Source organism: Rhinolophus sinicus, linkage group LG04 (assembly GCF_036562045.2).
Source record: "Rhinolophus sinicus isolate RSC01 linkage group LG04, ASM3656204v1, whole genome shotgun sequence".
Lineage (NCBI taxonomy): Eukaryota > Metazoa > Chordata > Mammalia > Chiroptera > Rhinolophidae > Rhinolophus > Rhinolophus sinicus.
In genome coordinates, this window is record NC_133754.1 from 162,764,037 (window position 1) to 162,778,885 (window position 14,849).

The following is a 14,849-nucleotide window of genomic DNA, read 5'->3' on the forward strand; positions in this document are numbered from 1 at the left end:
GAATGTTCAGGAGGATGAGTCTGGTCAAGTCCCATTAGTAGCAGTGGGAAAAACCTGACTCAAATAAGAGGGGTTAAACAAATCATGAAACAATCCATTCAAAGACACACTTTCTGCCCTTCAATATAATGGAAAAATATTAATAACATGAGAAGATGTTGATAATATATGAGTAAGTTAAAATCATAAAATAGCACAGTCCCAATTTTATAACACACACATATGTCTAGATCTCTGGATTGAGGGTTTATCGGTATTTGTATTTTATTCTTTGTCATTTTATTAATTTCAGACTTATCCACAAAGAATTTATGTATATTTTTTATAATCAGAAAAGAGGAACAAATGATATACTTAACACAATAAAATGGCTGCATCTTTTCACACCGCATTATGAACCAAAGTGAAAGTAAATACAGCTACTAAAATAATTAACCACTCTATATTTTTAAAATTAGAGTCATTCACAATTTTCTCCCAACCCCTCTAGACACACACTTTGAGATATCTTGCTTAATTGTTTATAACTGCAATTATAGATATGCTAACAGAACAGCAGAGATCGTTGGCTCTTCTTAAAAGGGAGAAGAAGTTCTTCGATGGATTAACGTAAATTTCCTCCAGTCAAAAGACCAGGAAATAGACTAAAAGCTGTTTTGCGCCCTGTTCCTGTTTTTGTGAGGTTGGATTCCTGGGATGCTTTAACTTCAAGTTATATTGTAGAGGCCACTAGATGGCTCTCTGTGCCTGCGACCAGGTGAAGGCACATTGCATTAATTCAGGTATGGATTTATCATTCATTTTCAGATATACACTGAAGCATTTCCTTATGTGTATAACACAATGTGTGTGATGTGACCCAAATTAATTCCTTGTATGGTACCAACATAATAACAGCTCTCTATCTGTATCTATTAAATTCACCATATACACAAGCAAATTCTTTCTTTAATGGAATCCCTGTTTAAGTACCTCTGGCTGGGAATGAACAAATAGAATCCTATAACTGAGCCAGATTGTGATTCTATTAGATAAAGACATGCTGTTCATCCAGCTTTGTTTATGAAAATAAATTTCTTTTTTTTTTTCAACCTGGAGAATGTAAACTCAACTGTTGTTTGACTTTGACTTGAGGTTTTTTATTATAAAACATGAATAGATTGCATGTAGGTTGTACAGCCATCCAAGTGCTTGATATCAAAAGTTCAGCTAATAACCACGCCTAATTGAGAGGTGTGTACTGGCAACCCATTTCTAAGTCATTTCTAAGAATGTTAGTGAGATCCAGACAGAGCTACTGTTTGCAAGTGTGCAGACTCAGCCACTTTACAGAGGGATGACAATATAAAGACAGACTACAAAAACAAAGGAAAATCCCACCTTTAAATATAGAAATACCACCAACTCAAGAGTGCCCAAGCTTCAAAAAGCCATGTCAACTCTGAATTTTCTGAAAAAGTTTCAGAAAAGGTTTTCCTTTCTTCTATTATTTGACGCCAATGTCCAAAGTCCAGTTAGTGTTAACATAAAGCTTTCTTTAATTGTCCCCAACTGCTTCTAAAAATTTTAAACCGTTATAGCCTTGAGAGATTAAATGCATCAAAACATTACTCAAGGTGACTTGTGGACACCCATGGAATAGTAGGGCATATGCATTACTTTTATAATCATAAAAGCAATACGCATTTAATGAGTCCCTCAAAGTTGTAGGCATCAAATGGTTTTAAGACAGTCAGCATTCATTAAAAGGCAGAGTTTGCTTTACAGGTATTAGTTTTCTATAAGCCTTAGTATATCCCTTAAACTGTGAGCGAACGTATGCCACAAGTCACTCATATTAGTACAGATAAAGCCTGTATGAAAAATGGGAAACTTCTGAACCTTTGATCCATGTCAGGTTAGACTCTGACCTTTCTAACAACCCAATCTCCTCCAAGAAGCCTAAAACATCAGTTGGGTCATGGTTACATGTGGGTGGGGAAACTGCATCTTGAAAGACCCAAGCTCTGCTTCTCTTGGATATTTTATTTTGTCCAGCTGCAAAACGTGAAAGGTGAACGAGAATCTACCTCCGTAGAAGAAGCTGAGCCATGTCACCCTCTATCTTCTTTTTACCGCCTCCATCAGTCTGTGTCACAAAGTGTGTTTAAGTCTTTATTGCAGCTATAATAAATTACTACAAACTTAGTGATCCAAAACAGCACAATTTATTTTCTCATTACTTATGACTGGAGGTCATAAGTCTGAAATCCGTTTCACTGGGTTAAAGTCAAGGTAAGGCCAGGGCTGCATTCCTTATGGAGCCTCTGAGGAAATAACCCACTTCCCTGATTTTTTGTTTTAGCTTCTAGTAGTAGCTGCCTGTATTCCTTAGCTTATAGCCCCTTCTTCCATCTTCCATGTGCATCACTCCAATCTCCACTTCCATTATCACAGCATCACAGTGACTTCTCTTCAGACTCTTCCTGCATCATTTTTACAAATATATATCATGATTCACTGATTCATTTAATTTCCATTTTTGGATATTTAGTGGGAAATAGGCTTGTAACAATCAAACCTAGAAGTAGTTATCTCTCTCTTCTACCCCTTTTTCTGGGATAATTCTGTAATTGGATTACAGGCTGACAAATACAGTAAATTCAGAAGGAGCTATTAGTCTTTTTTTTCTTGTTGACTTCTCACTTTCTACAATGCACAGCTCTTTCTAGTACACTATGTTGTCTACTCATTGTTACCTGCCTCACAGGACTGTTAGAAGGATTACAGGACCACGTTTGTGAAGAAGCCTTAAAAACCATAAATGCTACACACACACTCTCTCTCTCTCTCTCTCTCTCTCTCTCTCTCTCTTTCTCTGTCTCTCTCTCTCTCACACACACACATAAAGGGGTGCCAAAAATGCAGGAAATCAAACACACTGTACCCTAAAAGTGGCTGAATCTTACACATTCAGAAGGAGATCTGACAATCTGGCTGACGTGTTAAGTTTGGGGAGGAGGTGGGAGGTGGCAGACAGCTGGCTTACTCCTTGCTCACTTTTTTCCTGTTGCTCTTTCTTCCCACCATCCCATAAAGGAAGGATCTGAGAAAGACAAATGAGTGGCTTAAAGAGTTCCATTAACTTGTTGTTCATGTATGTATTCACTCAAAAATCAATGTGGCAGATGCTGAGATGTTCTTGCTTCCTTCTTGCCTAGTTTTATGGATTTCACATCCCATTTCTGGTGCTGTACAGTTTCCTCTACTCTTCTGTGCATGTGAGTGGGAGTAGCTAGAGTAGGCAAGAGAAAGGGCAATGAGATTCTCTTGTCTACATTTAGTGGCGCCACTAAAATGAACAATACCTCGCTATTAGAGCCCCATATAATTGTCTAGGGCAATGGTACTCAAAGTAGCTGCTTTGCAAACTGTTATCCATCCATGAGATAAGGAACTTATGCCAGTATGAACCAACACACTGCTTTCTTCATCAAAAAAGACATGCTGTGAAAGTAATGTCAGATGAGCCGCAAGTGTGCTTAGTGGAGTTAGACTGTGTGGCCATGATCTCATGAATGATCTACTATAAGTTTGTCTATAGGAACAACTTACGAGCGATGTGAGAGACCAACATTTCTGAAAAACCTCAGGCATCTTATTGAAACTTTTATGAGAATACCTACGGCTCTAGAAACTCTGTTAGACGTACCATAGGTAAAAAGTTGCCATTGGTACATCATTGGTATATTGGCATATCTTCTATTCCTAGGCAAGTATTCCTAGGCAATTTACTTAGGAACTTAGTTCACTTCCCCCCACCCCTTTTTAGGGGGATGGGGGAAGGGGAAGGATGGTGGTGGTAAATCCACTTACTTTTTTTTTTAAGAGAAAGAGAATGAGGGAGTGGGTAGAGAGTAAGGTGAAGGATGAAGACATGTTACACTGTGAATCACATCCCATTTTGATTAGTAATTGCTAATGGAGAATTAGTGGAGAACTAAGACTTGGATGATTCCTATCAGATCATAAACACTTCTCTACTAGGTATTTGGCTGACACTATTAATATTTCCAAAGTACTTCACTTTTCTCATTTGATTCACAAAACAACTCTGTTGGATTGGTTAGATACCTTCTTTTGACTGATAAGCACACATGCTTAGAGATAAAGAAGCTTGCCCAAGATTACATGGCCAGTAAGAGGCAGAGGTTGGCTGAGAGTTTTTCTACTATTTAATATACCTTCCACGATACTGTGCTCTTTTAACCAACATGATTGCATTTTAATTGAAGGTATTCATGAAATAAAATCTAATGACACAAAATCCAGGTGCCTTCGGCAACAGCAGAAGATAAAACATTAAGGAATTAGATATTGAAATTGGTCTTCAAATGATTCAGAGATTTAATTCAGCTGATTCAATCATAAGTTAATTTCAAGACGTAATAGTCAAAGAAGATCAAAACCAAATACTTCTCTCTATATAACTACATTGGCAGGAACAAAGAAAAGTTGGTGAGACAGACTAATTACCCAATGAACAGTGTCTGCTAGTCTCCCCTTTGCTAGTTATATAGAAAAATAAATTAATATTGTAAAGAAAAATTCCCAAAGGAAAAAAAAAAACTTTCAAATTAATCTCACGTTTTGGTTCTTCAAAAGAACCTGTAAAAGATCACTGCTAAGAAAAGTTTTGCATCACTTGTCACTTAATTTGAAATCGTTTATCTTTAAGTCAGCATCAATTAGGTGTTACCATCAGCCATTCATCATGAATTGCAGAAGAATACATTTCCTCAAGAGGAGAGAGAGCAGTGCTTAGCAAGAATAAGTCAAAGAAAACCAACATAGTTGAGAGCAGATGTTTTTAAAATATAAGTCCCTCATCTGTCCCCTCGTGAAATGCCTGTTATTAGTGGTATCACTGTTCTGACCCCTGTGTCATACAAAAGTGCTGTGCTAGTCAACTTCTAATAAAGAGGCTTTAATACTTAGCCTTGTATTGTCAAAGAAAATGGACTATCTAAAACACTTATATTCCTGTGGGAATAAACATATATTAGGTTGGTGCAAAAGTAATTGCGGTTTAAAAGGTTAAAAATAATTGCAAAAACCGCAATTACTTTTGCACCAACCTAATAATTAGTTAGTATATATGGCTCATGAGACTGGCAAATTGTGGTTGGTACGTTCAACAAGAGTCGAAAATGGTGTAGTTACTTTTTAATTGCATGAGTTTGGATCTAAGCCAATGATATTGCGCCATTAACTTTGCCATATGGAATTAACATGAGATAAACATTTTAACAAGAAACGTGTATCTATCACTACCTCAGCAGGTGGATTTTAAGAATTTTGGAGAAACTAATCAAAACTCCTAGAAGAAAAAGTACTATGGGGAAGGAAGAGAAAGAACTGTAGGAACTTAATATGATTTATAAGTAAATGTAACTGGTTCCACATGCACCCTCCTTATTTGAAGGTCATAGGAATAGAATTTAGAACTAAGAAGGGATCATCTTAATAAAATGAGGTAGCTTCAACTAGAAGTTTGAATGTGGTGGTACAGTCAGAATTTTTTGGATGGAAACATGCTTTGACCCTATCCTATGTGTAATGTTTCATTAAGCTTTTATTATGTTGTGATAATACACATACGGTTTCCAACAGTGGGTAGTTAACTATCTTACTTTAAATGGATTTCCCTGCTGAAGGAAGTTAATTGTGTTTATGTGAACATTTTGAATGAACAAAATATTGAAATAAAACTGTTATGCTTTTCTCAGAGGGTTGATCATTTTAGTGGTATCGCCTTCCCTGCAGAAGTTGTGGCAGAACACCATCGAAACCATTATTCAGTAATTAAAGACTTCATAGGAAAGAAATCAGAAGCTCAAATGAGAGAGAAAACACTGTTGCTGCTCCTGCTCTAAAAGCAATTTTGATTTGTCTGGATGAGACACAATTTTATTTTCCTCGGTTGTGGGGAGAAGTCCACTTTCTTCCAGAATTCTTATTCAGCCACTGACACAATCAACAAGTTGGGTCACTGGGCAATAGACTCTAATGAAGACAGTGGCTACATTAAGTCAATCTTATTTAATGTGTAAAATGACTCTGACGTTCTTCTATATTTAGACAGTATTATAAAAATCTATCAGTGTATTAAAGAAAGGTCCACTTTTCAGGAGAAGCAAAGGAAAGATCAGTTATTATTTTTGCTGACAGCACATTCATTATGTTCATATCCTAAAACTACATATTACAGTGAGTTGGCATTGAGCTGGACATTCTTACTATAGAACATTATAGGACGACATTTAAATGATATATTAAAAGTAAAACAAGTTAGATATGTTTGAATTTAAAATACAAAGATAAATGAAAGAAAATGTTCTCCGTTGGGCAAACTAGATCTGAGTTAATGTAATCGCTCCCTTTCTAGATGTGTGTCATGAAAGTAAGTGACAACAGTGATTTAAAATAAATTTCTGAATTGAAATACAGAAGTAAATGTGCTTAGCAGAGTATTCGTTTTATTGTCTGCTTGTAAATGTTGTCCCTGGAGGACTTTGTTTCCCTAGTGGTCCTAAAGCTTTAAAGTCTACTGATGCTAAATGCTGCTTCAGGGTGTCTCTGGTCCCCTTGTTATAATGTGCTATATACTGCACACATCCATCACACAACACAGACAATGTCCCTTCTAACTAAGGAATACTAATTTTAGAGGAAATTCTTGCTATTTAAGATTCTTGCCAAACAATCTTGCCAAACAAGATTCTTGCCAAACAAATGGAGAGGAGTCTGGAGACTGTGAACAGTATTGGCAACTTATGAAGTATTAGATAATAAAGAAGCAATGATGACAAGCAAGTGATGCTGACTCTTGCATTTCATTAGATCTGATTCTGCATATATACATTAATAATGATGCACCCTATGGATGCAGTTTCATGTTTATAACACTTTGGCTATTGGCAGCATTGTGCACCTGTGTTTTCCATGCCTTCCCATCTGCTGCCTGCAGTCATTCAGATTCAGGTGACGGAAATATTTTAGTTAAAAGTTAATTAGCCTGCACTCTACGGATCAAATCTCTGTAGTTCAGCGTTAAATAGGAATCTTCTGGGCAACTTTCTGAAAGTAGCTTGTGCCTGCCCTTCGTAAGATTAAAAATGCAAGATTCATTTTTCTATAAAAATAAATCTTTAGTACTGTCTTGATATTTTATGCATAGATTCTATCAAACTTTTGATGTTTACTCTTAGTCATTTTCATATATATATATATATATATATATATATATATATATATATATATATATATGGTTTTTTTTCCAACTAAAGGGACAGAGTGAAAATGATACAGAGTTAGAAATTCTCCAGTGTCTGGACTCTTTTACTAGTACACTAACAATGTTGGTCAAGCCCCAGAACTTTCCTTAGTGTCTCACTAAGCCAATACCAATTACCTATTTGTTTCATAGATACTTTCTGCAAACTTAATGAAGTTTAATATTTTGATAAAAATAATGCACAAAATGCAGAAAATTCCCATTGCTTAAAGGACTCCACCCTCTCCTTAAATATTTATCTCATCATTATTAACAGTTAAGTTCACAAATAGCTTCTTTTATTGAAAATATATTTAATTTTTTAACCCATTGAAAACGAAATCATTATATACTTCTTCCTTTATTTCCAGATAATTGGAGCAGAAATGGGGTGAACTGCACACAGCCAATTTGAGCCTACATCACATAGAAAGAAGGACAAAGAAACAAACCCGTATGATTCATCCCATCAATTTTCACGCTATCACACAATATTTCTGATGCATTCCAATACCCAAGACTAATTAACCACTCTTCTTTACCTATCGCTTCTGAACTACGTAGTTGCAGATTTCCTGTTGACTCAAAGGAATTCGGAGGGATGTGCTTCCGTCCTGACACCGTCGCCTAAGGCTTAGGCACACCTAAGGAAGTCTGGGAACAGATGCTGCTCTTTCCGCCCCATGCTCTCAGAGTTCCTCAAGGGAGAGAAAAACTCTCGCAGGCAGGGAACCTCCATCCCCAACCCCTGTCTAGTCAGTAAAACCTCGATCGCATTCCAACATCCTGAACTTCTCCTTCCGTCGGGCATCCACTAGGTTTCTAACAGCTGGCCAAAAGATAAAGATGTTTTCGTTGCTTCTCCCCACTTCCTTCCATATGCTATCTCTACCTCTCATTTTATTTCCATCTACCCTTAAAATGTTTTATTTTACTTCTACCGAGGCCCTTCTACCTACCGCCTACAGATATGGTCCGATCCTTAAACAGTATCAAAGTTGTAAAGCCCCGTTCTCTTTATCTCCCTCCCCCCGCCCGCTGCGACGGCCCCAGCCCCCAGCGGCGCCCGTCTCCACGCCACGCGCCAGCCTCCTCTCACCTGACTCTCCCGCGGAAACTCGTGGCGCACGATGCTTATGACAGGAATGTGCAGGACGGAGCTGACCAAGTCGAGCTCCATCATCTCGCCCTGGCTCTGGGGGAAGGCGAGCAGCGCCGATACCCCTTGCACCACCACGGTGTGGCACACGCTCTGCAGAAAGGAGAAAGGGTCACTCCTCCACGGCGAGCTAGGGGAGGAGAAGGGCAAGAGCGGCAGATCGCCCAGGCCCGCCTCGATGGCCATCACTACTTCCAAAGACAGGTTGTAGGGCAGCAGCCCTTCCACGCGGTTCAGGTTGTCCACGGCGAAGAGGAGGGCGTCCCGAGGCCACAGGGTCTCGGCCCCGGCGCCCTCCCCGGGCTTCCGGGCGCCGGGCGGCCCCCGGCCATGCAAGGCGCTCCCCAGCCAGCGAGCGCCGGGCGAGGGCACCGGGGGCCGCCAAATCGCTGGCTCGGGCTCATCCCGCTGGGCGCCCGCCCGGCTGCCGTCCGGAGTGCGGCTGGACGCGCGGGGGGCCGTGGTCCAGGGCTGCAAGTGCACCGCGCCCACCCTCACCGCGTGCCCGATGCGCTTGAGGATCTGGCAGGGCTGCGGGTGCGAGGAGGAGCCCGGCACCCCGGCCAGCACCAGTGCGCAGGGCGGCGGCAGCAGCAGACAGACCCTGCTCAGCAGCCACCACAAACTCAGTCTCCTCATTACTGAGACCCGCAGGGAGAAAGCGCGCCCCCTCCAGCTCCGGGCTCGCCCCGCTGCAGCCGCCGCCTAAGGTCTCCGCCCCCAGGTCCGGCGCGCAGCTCTCTAGACGAGGTGAAGAGGTCCCAGGAGCTGTAGCGGTCTCTGGGCCATCCAAATGGGAGCCTAGCGTGCCCTCGGCAGTCTCAGACCCCGCTCCCGGGTCCCTGCGCCACGCATCCTCTGCCCGCCCGGTCCCTGCGCGGAGCCGGGCAGGCGGGCGGGCCGGCGCCGCTCACCCGCTGCTGGGGCGCCGGTTCCCTGCCCACCCCATCTGCAGGGCAGTTCGGGCACTGCGTCGGATCCCGCGAGGAGACTGGGCTGAGAAGCAGCCGGAGTTCCTAGCGGGCAACGGTGACCGACGAGGCAACACGCTCACTTGGAGTCTTTTCGCATCCTTTTCCACCCAGGCAAGACCCACTTATTTCCTTGGGGTCGCGCAGGAGAAGGCGTTCACGCCCGGGGTGCGGAAAAGAAGCCAGAGCCGTCTTGCTCCCAGGCCGGCCATCCCCTCGCGGGCTCCCCCAGCGCTGGCTTCAGTTTTCTTCTTCCCTTGCTACTTCCCTCTTCCTTTCGTCCTTTTTCTGCCCAGTCGCCGCAGCCGTTTGCTTCCTCCGAGGAGCGACGCGACTGGCCAGCAAAGGGTGGTTGTGCTCGGAGCGCAAAGTTCTCCCCGCCTCAGCCGCGCCTCCCTGTTGCTGAGCCCTGGCACCAGCCTGTCGCTTGGCTGCGCTAAACGCCCACTGGTGGTGAGATTCGCCGGCCGCGCTTCCCGCGCCCCTGGAAAGTCCTCACCCCTCAAAGGCTAGGAGTCCTAGTTGGCTATATTCCCTGCGACCTCCTAGGGCGAGGATTCGGAGCAGCGGAGAATTCTGAATTCCGAGTTGCGCCTGAGGAATCTGAAATCCAGTGGTTCACTGTTACAAGTTCAAAGAGTCTGTGACTTTAACGAGCTTCTCTTCGATGTGTCGCTTTAAAGGTATTTCAAGCTAAGGGTATTAAAGCAAGATGTGTTTACACATTTAATCTCAGCTTCCTTCTCTCTGGCATGTGGGCCTTTGCGGATTTTAAGGATCCTTATGTTTTTAGGTTCTCAGAATTAGAACAGTGAATTCGAAGCAATCATTTAATCAAGACATTAAAGAGATTCAAAATACTTCTGAGTTTCAAGCATAGTCAACAGCGTTTCCTAGTTTAAACCAAGAGTCCTCCATATCACTGTTTCTAGTAAGTTCTTTCATTTTGTGGAAATACAGTGAGGTCTGTGGGTTATGATATGATTTTTTCCTCCCTGATCTGAATGATCTTGTATTAGAAGGAAGGGAAGGGGTTAAGGGCAGGTCGGTGGTTTCCACACATACAGTAAATTTATTTTATGCCACAGTAGCATTTAGGTGAGTAGGAGAGTTATCCATATGGCCAAGCAAGCCCTGGGAATCAGCAATTTTGAATTTCAATCCCACTTCAAGAGAATCATGACCTTGGTAATTTATTTCACCTGACCTTGCCCTGTTGTTTGGATCTGTTAAATTGTTATGCAAATACAGTTAGTTTTTAGCTCTGGAGAGTTGTTTTGATTCATGAGCTAAAGTTTCCATTATGTTTTTTAAATCCCTGGGATGAAGAGGCTCTAGCTAAATAAAATTCCCAGGAAGGTTGCAAAGTGAATGTTGTTTTCTTCAGCACAGACTTTTAGAGGCATCTCAGAACAAAACTCACCTGACACTCAGAATGGTTCTTTCAAGGCTGGGGTACCAGGGGAAAAAATGGCTCTCATGAGGAAAAAGTAAAAATTATAAGGGACTGAGCCAACAGGGAAAAATTTCCGTCTAAGACCTTAGAGAGCATCGCATGCATGGATGCTGGAAATGCCCTCTTGCTCCAAAGGATTTCACTCATTGGAATCTGGATGGAAAAAGTGTAGAATTCCCTGGTCCTTCCTTGCATTGCAGGTAGATTGGGAATCAATGAATTGTGTAGTAACAAGGCATGTTTGCATATGAGTATGTGTGCATTGAGGAGTATAACATTCCAGTTTATGACCATGCCCCAGAGTGGTTCTCTTAGTTCTTGACATTACATTTATGTTTAGATCAGGTTCCCAAGAAAATAGATGTTGATGAAGAATAGATGGGCCTAATGAATAATGGCATCCTAGAGTCAATCACTGTACGTGTATGCATGCCCTTTAGGCCTCTCACAAGTCGTATGCATGCCCTTTAGGCCTCTCACAAGTCCGTGACTACCTTGAGGGAACAGCTGAACTGGTGGTTCGTAGAAGAGAAGAGGATTCCGACAGTTCTGAGGATAGGCCTGCCCCCGCTCATGACAAAACTATAGCTGAATCTTGTGAATATTGAATGAACAGTGAAGAACAGCCTTCTTTCTTGTGCTTCCATTTGTTTCTTTTCTGGGCTTTTCAGTTATGATACAACAATTCCCCCTCTGTTTCCGTATCACTATAATCTGAGTATCTCTGACATGATTCTTTTCTCTCCTTTCCCAACATCTTCCTTTTCCTTTTGCTCTTCTCACCCTTTGCCATGCTTCAATGGTCATAATTTTGAAAGCTCTTTTAGATTCAGTCATTAGTTCAATAACCATTTATTAAGTGCCTACTGTGTGCCAGGCATTGCTGTGAGACTATCCTGCGGATAGATGAATAAACTCTAGTTCAGAGAAGTTTTTTTTCCTACAAAGTCACATAGTTAATGAGTGAACAAAATGTTCACATTGAGTTTATATTCTAGTGGAAGAGACAGACAATAAAACACAAATAAGTAAATGTAGGACATGTTAGTTGATGCTAAGGAGGAAAATAAAGCACCAAGAGGAAGTATTAGGAGGAGAGTGGGCTTGGAACTCTAGCTAGAGGAGCCAGGGAGAACCTCTCTTGACAAGATAACTTTTGAATAAAGACCTAAAGGGAGGTGAGGGAGCAATTCACTTTGATACTTAAGGCAAGAATTTCCAAGCAAGGAAACAGCAAGTGTAAAGGGCCTGAGGCAGGAGTATTTCTGGTATGTTTGAGGAACAGTGAGGGGTCCAGAGTTGCTGGAGCAAAATGATCCAGGACAAGAATGGTGGCAGAGGAGGCCAGGAAGGCACTGAGGAGGTGGCAGATAATGTAAGCCAATGAATAACTGGCTTCTACTCCAAAAGGAATGAGAAGGCATTGGGGAGGGGATGTTCTGCAGAAGAGTGACAGAACATGTTTTAACAGGGCCACTCTAGCTGCTCTGTTGATAATGCATGAAAGGTGGGCAACGGTGGAAGTCAGAGACCAGATATGAGGCTGTTGTAATAATCCACATGAGAGATAACATTACTGTGAAATCATAACAAGAACTTTATCAGGTTAGTGTTATTATTTTCGAGAGTTCTGTCGATAGGCAACTGTATTTGTGGAAAGTTGGGTTATTTACACAGTCACCACATAGTGACTGACAGTGTGGATTTGAAATTCTAAGTTTATCGCAGCTGTAGTGTTGGTATCAAGAATCAGCCAAATTTCAAAATTGGCTTACCCAGAGAAGATGAAGCTCTTTTTATTACCAGATTCGAAATGAGAACTACCAATCTAAGAACCCATGTAGGAGAGTCAAATAAACAAAAACAAATCCAAATGCTGGCAATTTAAAATGTGCTTTTGTGCACATCTGTGCTTGTTGGTACAAGCAATAGGTAGACTAAAAACAGACATTCTAAAAGCCCAGGAAAGGCTGCAGTGAGGGACGCTGTGGGAGTCAGAACTTTGATTCTAGTCTCAGCACCATTTCCCTATGGGTGTGACATTTAACCTCTTCCAAGCTTCCTCCTGTACTGGGGTTGTATTGACAGCTCTTGCCAGTTGTCTACATGGCAGTTTGTGGACTCCTATGAAACCTTTCAAGTTCCACGGAAATGGGAGTCACATATTGATAAAAGTGAGGACAACCATCTTTTTTTTTTTTTTTTTTTTTGACTTGTACCCTGAGATATTTCAAGTTCTATCCACATTTAGCTTTGTTTCTGTAGATGGGAATAATATTAAGTGGCATGTTCATAACTCTGGGTCAGGCTTTTATGCAATCGTAGCAATGTAGATTAAAAAAAAATCAATATTCAGATGAAAAATGTGCTTGCTTCTAGCTAATAGTACCCATAAGCCCCAGTTGTGCCCTCTCCCACACCAACTTTGTCTCTGTTGTTATGAGAACCATTCTGGGTAAAAACAAACAAACAAACAAAAAAGTGTGGAGTTGGTAGAGAAGCTATGGTAGCAGAATTTGAGGAAGGAAACAAAACAAAATAAACAAACAGGTCAGTTTAGAGGAGCAGAGCCTGAGGGCTCACTTACTGAAAGCCCAATTACCCTTTTCTCCTTCCCTCTATTAAAAAAGAAAAGACTTATACTTACTAAACCTTGTAACACTATCTTGTATTCTACTAATTAGACATTAATTTTGGCACTAGTCATCCTTTTTAAAAAATGCAAATAACTCATGACTATGGGACTATCCCTCACATATTAGTATAAATGGCTTTACCCTGATTGTCGTAAGATGAATATCCTGTCAGGAATTTTCGTGAGGAGGAGTACATTTTGCATTTACAGGAATTTGGGGACCAGATGGGATCTCACTAAAGAAGTTTGGGCGACCTGAGCGACTGGAAACAGGAGAAAAGGAGTACTAGGGACTAAGAAAACGGTGTGAAGAAAAAGAAGCAAAAAATGAGTCCCTCTTGTCTATTTCATACAGTGCATAAGCTTTGCGCTTACACAGAAGCCTGTAAAAGGGAATGTTTTCATTCTGGCACCACATCATCACCTATACCCTGGATAACAAATTCAGACCAGGGCTATTACCTATTGATAAATTAGGATTTGCGAATAGTTGTTTGTCTTTCAGCAATGAAAAACAATCCTGTGATATCCTCAGTCTATCTGTTGTCAGGGGAGTAAGTTATCAGTTGTGACAAGTGCGTGGCCTTTTCAACATCCACCAGGATTATTAGCTGAGTGTTTGGATTTCCCCATTCCTCTTCCAAGCCACGTACTACAGGGAACTCAAATAGGACTTGGAAAGGCCAGCATGGTAGTGTCTCTCAGCCTCTCTCTCCCTCTTCCTCAGCCGCTCTCTCTCTCCCTCTCTCTCTTTTGGTGACAGTCATTCCAATTTAGTGTTTATCCAAATGAGTTATGGAATAAAACTTGGCCCATCATGGACTGCGACATTTCTAAAGGAATTTTTTTGTGCCCAGTTTGTATCATATATTTTATAACTGTAGCCAAAAGAATTTGGGAATTTTCTAAGGATATTTGCCTTCATAGATCTCATGCCTTATATCTGTAAAAACATTTTGTTTAAGAAAAAGAGTTTTTGTATTTTTAGAAAGAGACTTTCAGGAAGATTTTCAGAATGTGGGCAAGAATTACAAAATTTTTATTGTTCTAGAGCTTATTATCTTGAGTGATTTTTTACATGCACTTTGCATACATGATCTCCTAATTTCATGAAGTGACTGTGTTTATCCTTATTTTAGAGATGATGCAACTGATGCTTGCTGAGGTTGAATCATTTGTTAAGAATAGAGAAGCAAACCCAGGTTTGATCCTCTGACTCAAGTCTACGCTGTTTTCATTTCCATCGTCAGGTGAATGGGAAGCATGATCAGGCCTGGCTGACTCTAGAACCGTTATCCAACTAATGTACAGGG

At 41.2% G+C, this 14,849-nt stretch overlaps 1 protein-coding gene across 1 annotated transcript in view; it reads right to left on the bottom strand.

The window, feature by feature from the left end:
- The window catches only part of GRIN3A (glutamate ionotropic receptor NMDA type subunit 3A), a 148,874-nt gene extending 139,093 nt beyond the window's left edge, over positions 1-9,781 (bottom strand). The window contains exon 1 of the mRNA XM_019729259.2: positions 8,415-9,781. Coding sequence (XP_019584818.2) covers positions 8,415-9,113 — 699 coding nt within the window. The 5' untranslated portion in view covers positions 9,114-9,781. The remainder of the gene's footprint in view (positions 1-8,414) is intronic.
- Positions 9,782-14,849: the final 5,068 nt, after the last annotated feature.